The sequence below is a fragment of the Henckelia pumila genome, chromosome 4 (assembly GCF_033568475.1).
Source record: "Henckelia pumila isolate YLH828 chromosome 4, ASM3356847v2, whole genome shotgun sequence".
Classification (NCBI taxonomy): Eukaryota; Viridiplantae; Streptophyta; class Magnoliopsida; order Lamiales; family Gesneriaceae; genus Henckelia; species Henckelia pumila.
In genome coordinates, this window is record NC_133123.1 from 160,129,773 (window position 1) to 160,138,151 (window position 8,379).

The 8,379-nt window shown below is 31.9% G+C and overlaps 2 protein-coding genes across 2 annotated transcripts; both read right to left on the reverse strand.

Annotated features, from left to right (window-relative positions):
- Positions 1–3,761: 3,761 nt before the first annotated feature.
- Positions 3,762–5,186, reverse strand: LOC140862220 (putative late blight resistance protein homolog R1A-3). The gene has a single exon (XM_073265227.1). The coding sequence runs from the start codon at positions 5,184–5,186 to the stop codon at positions 3,762–3,764; it is 1,425 nt and encodes a 474-aa protein (XP_073121328.1).
- Positions 5,187–5,323: 137 nt separating this feature from the next.
- On the reverse strand, positions 5,324–6,493 carry LOC140862221 (putative late blight resistance protein homolog R1A-3). The gene has a single exon (XM_073265228.1). The coding sequence runs from the start codon at positions 6,491–6,493 to the stop codon at positions 5,324–5,326; it is 1,170 nt and encodes a 389-aa protein (XP_073121329.1).
- Between the last annotated feature and the right edge of the window lie 1,886 nt (positions 6,494–8,379).

Genomic DNA, 8,379 nt, shown 5'->3' on the forward strand with positions numbered 1-8,379 from the left:
AGAAAATAATTATATAATCATAATAAATTTAAAATAAAAATAAAATTAATAAAACAAAAAGTGTTTGCTAAATATTTTATAATTATATTTTAATAAAAATTGTGTATTATGGGTTGAATAGATTTAAAAATTACTTTCACAGGGGTCAAATATGCATTTTCAATATTTCACAGGGGTATTTGGTGCAAAAAATATCAAAATATTTGCCCAGTCGCATGAGGGGCGCGTGCGCAAAATCACTCATCTGAAGGAACGCGTGTGCTAATTTTTTAAAAAGTTAGGGTTGAAGATGCCTATTAAAATTTCACAGGGGAGAAGTGTGCATTTTCAATATTTCACAAGGGTGTTTGGTGCAAATAACTCAACAAAAAATTGATATCTTCTCTGACATGTAAAATCCTCAAGAATTTGTTTAATCATGCATGTAACTTTCTATTGAATAATAATTTGTCTTTGAATAGTGTTTTTTTATGCAAATATTATATATATATAAATAAAATAGACTCGCAAAAAAAAATATCTTATCTTGTATGTTACAAATATTTTTCACGCCACAACATGACCTCGTAATTGTCAGTTCCGTGGATTAATAAACTGAGCGTGTATATATCCTCGTCCCACTATTTGCTTCGATAATTGTCAAACAAAGAACTTTCATCCAAACAAAATACAAATTCTTTTTTTTTTTCTTTTTTGAAGCGCAAAATACAAGTTCTTACGACTCTGCTTTTCGGCTTCGTGTGATTGCTTAATATTCGAACCAAATTGGTTTTTTTTGAGATGGTCTCACGGATCTTTATATGTGAGATTGATCAAATTAACCTACTCATATTTACAATAAAAAATTATAATTTTGACATAAAAAATAATACATTATCATTAGTGACCTAATTAGGAGATCCGGCTGAATAAAATTTACCCGTGATGCCGTCTCACAAAAGTTTTTGTGTTTTTTGAAAAGTGTTATTCAAATATAGTTCTTAAAGAACACTTAAGAGATGTTTTTATATTTTTTTAGAATAAAATTATGGAAGACAAAGATGAACAACAATACTTTTGAAATGTTAAAATATTTTTTATAAAATAGTTGTCCAAACACATATTTATTCTAAAAATACTTTTAAAACATTTTATAATTTTTTTTAAAAAAACACTTTTATAAAAACGTTTTATAACTACATGTCCAAACAGAAGATTTAATCGGCATCGTTTGGTTGGAGTGATGTGATAAGTAATACATAGATAAATAATATAATGTAATTAAAAATAAATAAAAAATAATAGTTAATATATTATTTGTTTTGATGGATAGATGATAGTTTATTTAATTGATTTGATTAATATAAAATTAATAATTAATAGATAGATAAATAATATGACGAGAATAACACGAGATTGAATGAGATAAGTTATACATAGATTAATAATACATCAAACCAAACAATGCTAGCGTATTGTTCATACTTTGGAAAACAAAGGGATTAGAAATATCAATGTTGGGTATAATCTGAATGGCTATCCGATGGATTAAATTTTATTTATAGATTTTGGTAATTCTCGATATACGGACTAAGTTGTTGCAATTAACCTGAGGACATCAGGTGCGTACACTCCTTACTCCAACATTATTCACAAAAGCTACGTAATGATAAATGTTTATGCATATTTGATGTGATGCGATCCGTTTGATCTTTATCTATTCTGCTCTGTTCTATCTGGTCTGTTTATTCTATATTTCTATGTGAGCCACGTCTTGTTTCCAGATGGTCAACGTGCTACATGTGCTATGATATACGTGAGTTATCTCTTGTTTCCCACAGGTCAACATACTACGTATACTACATGCACGTGAGTCTTCTCTTGCTTCCCAAAGGTCAATCATGTGTTGTATGATAGAAACACTAATATGGATTTTGGCATGCTGTTTGCATATGGATTTATCGTTTATATATTATTATGAAAACTTTTGTTGTGCCATCGGTTTGAATTAATGGCTGGATTCTGGAGTTTATTGAATAATTTGTTTATAGGTATTGATCCAGATGGCGGGAAATACATAAAATGCGTAGCGCGAGATTGTGAAGAAAGAAAGGATTCGGGATGTCGATTAATAGGCCTGGAGATATGATTACTGTAAGATTAAATTGTTGTTGGCTATTCTATATTTTAAAGTAAATTTATATTCGAAATTAGGACGAGCTAATTGAAAAGAAAATACATTTTTCTAATAGTTAGATTGATTTTGGTATAGGTAATCCAGGCCTTACAAAAATTGCTAGCTAGTAAAAATAGTATTATTAATATAATAATATTTAATTTTAAAATAAATTCAAAAAATATTTAATATCGATATCTATACTATATCTATATCTATATCTATACTATACTTATATATATATATATATATATATTATATTATATATATATATTATATATATATATAATATAATATATATATATATATATATATATATATAGTTTCTTTCAAGTGCCTACCTACCATGCTCACCACCATGCCCACAAATGATGTGACACTATTCTATTGGACGTACAATTTATCACATCCAATAGAATAGTGCCACATCATTGGTGGGCATGGTAGGTGGAAACTTGAAAGAAACTATATATATATATATATATATATATATATATATATATGTGTGTGTGTGTGTGTGTGTGTGAGTTTGATTTGTGAATAGTCTAAATTGTCCTTGTCTTAATTATTGTTTCATTTGTTGTGAAAGTCAAGGAGTAATTTAAGTCATTTTCACAAAATTTAATAAAGCTAATTTAATTTTTCATTGTTGCATTGATTATGATCTTACTATTACTATTATTACTAAAAATTACACAATTTTTAAACCATGTTATCAAATTAGATTGGATTAATAATAACCATTAATATTTATTTAAAATATTATTATTCAAATATGTCTAATTGTTCTTTTAAAATTATTTAATATTTAAAATTAATTATGTAGGAAGAAACATGAATTGCATAAATGATTTCGAGAATGAATATGAAATCATATCAATACCATATTTCTTTGAAATTTAACTCATAATTAGATAAAAAAAAATTTACCGTTTAATTAATATTTCTTTAGATTTGATTTTTTAAGTGAAACTAACCATTAACTTACCATTCAATAACTCTATTAGGAGATTTTGGTTTAATTAAATTTCTCTTTATGTGTTTTTTCAATTTTGAATAATAATACACTTTGCATGAATTAATTGAATTACTAAAAATAATATAGAATTGATTATTTCGATTTTTAAGACATCCGAGCTTTCCCTGAAAAAACTAAAAAAATTGATTGGTATGAAAAAAAAAAAAGAAAGAAAAAAAAGAAAAGACTGGTTGAAAAGGAGAGGGGAAAAAATAATAAAAATGAAAATAAAAATTTTTACTCAATCAGTGAAATTTATTTACAATGACCCAAAATTTAGAAAGAACTAGATTACTCCCCACAGCACATGTGCTGTGCTGTGCGGTGCTGTGTGACTGACACTTAAGGGGGGTCCTCTCCCGACTCCCATATATCGGAAATGCGTAAAAAGATATTATATTCAATTTAGTCTGTTGGGAATAGTTTGAAAAATAATCTTATTTAAAAAAAATTATATTTATGATTTTTATTTCAAAAAAATTTACAAAATAACTTTCAAATACAAAAAAAATTAAAACTATAAACAAATTAAAGGTTTTTTTTTAGAAGATCACTTTTCAAAATCACAATAAAACGAAAGTTGTTTAGTTAAATAATTTGGACAATCACACGAAGCTGAAAAGCAGAGTTCCCGTTTTCACGTTGCTCCTTCTCAATTCGCCTCGCTGAATCCACCAAGGACTTCTTACAGTACATTAACTCCAAGTATTGAAGCGTATCTATTTCTCCTATGCCACTCGGAATCTCATTAATCCACTCGGCACCCACAAGAATCAAGCTTTCGAGGCATGGGAAGTGCTCTTTTTCCATTTCCCACATGATCAGAAAATCTAAGGTACAACGGAAGTACTTGAGTTGAAGAAATTGATCTTCCGCCGTTGTCCATTCAGAAACTTTAGCAACTCTCATATCGATCATTTCGAGCACTTGAAGATTCGGGAGCGACCCGATCATGTCCATGTTTTCCCAAGGAAAAGGGACGCATCGTAGATACAACCTCTTTAGACCCGTCGGGAAAGCATGTTTCCATACCATCGAGGGATCAAGATAGTAGAGCATAGACATTTCCAAGTCCTCGAGGTTTCGTAGACGAAAAAGTTCGTCGAAATTAAAGTCATCCCAAGTATCACGATTCTTCATGATGTGATACTCAACTTGCAGTTTCTTCAGGTTCACAAGTATTTTGATGATCTCTTCGTCGAATCTAAAATTCCTCACTGTCTCCATTGTTTGTATGTCGCTTTCATGAACAATTAATCCTTTGTCATCGAGTGGATTGGATAAATGAAAAGAGGCGTCCCAGATCAGATGCCTTAATCTCGGCATCTTTAAAATCTCATATGGAACTTGCAATGGACCGCGGTATCGTTCTCGTTCTCGTCCTCGTCCCAAGCCGTGAGTTACACGAACGACTAGAGTTTCGAGATTGGGATGTTTTGATATTGATGAGAATGGGAATGTATGTGAGCTTGATAAGTCTAAGGCAAAAGCCAAGTACCTTAAATGGACTGATGTAGAGACTAGAAGTTCGAATTTCGACCAAAGTACATGGGGTGCATCCAAGACCGCGATGCTCCTAGAACATACATATATGCTTCGCACGTCATATCCTTCAGAGAAAAGTAGAATCGAACGTACCCTCGAATATAAGATACTCCATTCTTGAAAATTCCGAGTGGAATGGATTTTGAGGCGGCGATGTGGATTAATCTCCATGGATTCTATTCCGGAGTTCGTCTTGGATGAGAACTGATGAAGAAACCCTTCCTCTTCAGCTTTTGTTATACAAATCTCCCTCAACATATCATGGATTCCGACGGATTCGAGTTTCCCATATGGCCCTTTCTTCCTCACGGAGAGCAAACTTCTGTTCACAAGATCCTCCAAATAATGTTCCCCCACATCTTCCAAGCTGCATTTCGACTGATCATATGGTTTCAGAAATCCCTCAGCGACCCACAGCTTGATCAGCTTAGAAACATCGATTTCAGAATCCTCTGGAAAAGACGCCATGTAGAGGAAACACGGCTTTAGTCGGAGAGGCAAGCGATCATAACTCAAACACAGAATCTTTGAGCATTGCATCTCAATCGTGGATTCCTTCGAACTTATGTTTTCCGAGATATTCTCCCACCATTCTTCTTTTGTGGTCATGTTTCCAGAAGACTGGAGTAATCCTGCAACCACCACGATGGTAAGCGGAAGTCCCCTGCAATTTCTCGCAATCTTCTTCCCAATTTCCCCACCAGTCGAGGGGGACAAGATTCATTTCCAAAGATCCTTTCTTGAAGTAGTTTCCAACTTTGATATTCTTTCAAAACATTCAATCGAAGAAGGGGCGTACAAGAAGATCCAGCTGCGTGAACAGCAACCTCAGATAGCCTAGTGGTTAACAAGATCCGAGATCCGTTGCCATTGTCGGGAAAAACCGCCTTCAAATCATCCCAAGCTTTGGTAGTCCATATATCATCGATCACAATGAGATATCGCCTACCCACGAGATGTTGGTAAGCTCGTTTTACCAACTGGGCATCGCTCTCGTCTGATTGTTCGCCATCATCATCAACATTCCCCTGTTTCTTGAAAGATCGAAGAAGCGCCGAAAGGATCTCTTTTCTATGATGCTCGGCGGAGATTGTAATCCAAGAGCGGACGTCGAAATGATCTCGAGCAAGAAGTGAATCCTCCTCGTAAGCTCTCCTAGCTAGAGTCGTCTTCCCGATTCCTCCCATCCCGACTATTGGGATGATTTGAAGCTTAGCAGAATCTTCGTATAGCCTTTCTTTGATTGAATTCAAGTCATCATCAAATCCCACAACCATTTCTTCCGAAGCGACTTGAACCATGGACGATGAATGATACTGAACGGGAGAAGAAAGAGCTCTGGAACGAAGAATATCATTTGCAGGGTCGCTGATCTTCTTCTTCATCTTCATCACCTCTTCCCATATAAAATCAACCTTTTCAACCGCCATGTTTAAATACTCATGATCCAATGGCATCTTTTCAGCTGATGATATCGAACAAAGACACGAATCCATGAAATCTTGAGCTTCATACGCAGCTCCTCTGATTTTATTTCCCACAAAAGCTCTAGTACTCCCGCTATTATACTTGTCGGAATAGTCTTCGAGGAAAATGAGGATGGAACGAACCTTTTCTTGGAGGAAGACGATTTTTTCTTCATGATGAAGAGGATACTTCTCAAGATTCAGAATCTGGTGTAGCGATCGAGCAAGGGAAACAAGTGCGGCGTAAACGGCCATGGGAGACAAATCAAGAAATTGGAGGGCCTTACCAATGAGAGAGACAGTTGTCATGTATTTGTATCACAAATTGTTTAATTAATTCATTTTGTTTGTGGGGAACTACTGCTGGCTTATTAATTAAAAATAAATAAAGATTTAAAACATAGTTGACTAACTTTATTTTAATTAATCATTTAGCATGTGGGAATTATCAGCTGGTAACATGGACATCCATATAAATCATCTTACTATACAAGGACAAAGCGAGTCGAACTCGAATCTCAAAATAAAAGCTCGAATCGAACTCGAGTTATCTATCTTAAGTGAACTGAGCTCGAATCTGATATTGTTTTCTTGGACTAGAAGCTGCCAATTCACGATCAATTTCATTTTTATTACAAATTGTGAATTGCATATACAAAAATTTATCTTTAATTTAAGGTTCCTCTGAACTTTTTAGAAGTATCTTGAAGAAAACTAAATGCCTTGACAAACGAATAAAAAATCTTTAATCTGAGCATACATATATCTAATTTCTTGTGCTTTTTTTTTTTTTACTTCAGTCAACTTATGAGAATTTCAGATATCGGTACAATGGGCGTCCGAAGGTACAGTTTTGCTGCAAGGATCCTATGCTAATTTTATAATTAATTGACAAGATTTAGTTTAGTAATAATTATTTTAAAGTGTTAAATTAACGATAAATTGCTAAAAAATCCTCGATTCAAACATGTTTTGCTCTGCACTCCCTAGCCACTTTTTTGTACCACAATTTTTGTTAATTTGTACCATATTTTATATGATTTTGTACCACATGATGTATGATGTTGTACCACATTTTATGATTAGGAAGCCCAAAGCAAAACCTTTTTGCATTTGAAGATTTTTGAGCAAATTGTCCTTAAATTAAAATATTTAATTCAAATAATTTAATTACCTGTTAAAAATATATATCAATAAATATCGGTTGATTGACAATATTAAAATACATATTTTGAACCTTTTTTTTTTGAAAAGAAGTACATATTTGAACATAATAGCACACATAGACATGTAGAAAATAAATCTAACTTTTAACCCAAATGATTTCCTAATGTATAAGGATAATTTATCAATACATGTGAAGTTCATTATTTTTCAGTGAATATCACATATATTAATTAATTTTTACCTCAGATGCATTAGACAGAGACGGTACAAAGAGCGTGAATTAATTTTCCCGCAAAGAAACAAAACAACTCACACATGTAAATAAATAAATAAATAAATAAAAGAGTGCATTGAAAAGTATTTTGGGAAGTGCAAATATATTTGATTTTAATTTTATATAAAAACAAAATAAAATTTATCATTATAGTCCTTGCATGTTTAATTTGGTGGCTGATTTTCTAATTAATTAATACTATGTAGACGTTTAAATTATTTATAATAAAAATTGTTTTCGGATTCTTATATATTATATATTGCTCACAAAATACTGAAAAAATTTATTTAAGCATTTACTTAATCCAAAAATATGTTATCTTTTTTTGCCCCACGTTAAACATGTATTTTTCCTAGGATAAATAAAACAATATATTCGGTGTTATAGTCTGGAAACGACAATGAAATTTTTTTTATTTTTTTTTTTTAAAGGTAAAAATTGTATCATTTTTTTTCTTTTTTGAAATAGTATAAAATAATGATTTTTATGTGATCATCAACTTATTTCTCGTTGTTTTCTTCGATTTCCCTAAAAACTTATCCCCATATTTTTTAAACCTAAACTTAGTAGTCATATAAACATCATACCAATTTATTTAACTAGTTAGTCTATTGATTAAGTCCACTTAGTCCATCGGGCTAAGCCCACCAAAAACTAAAGTTTAGTAAGCGCAAGCACAAATAGAGGGTCCGCTTTCTTCAAGTTATTCTGCATTTCTAGAAAAAAAAATCCCATTTTTGGCTCTAAAAAATCC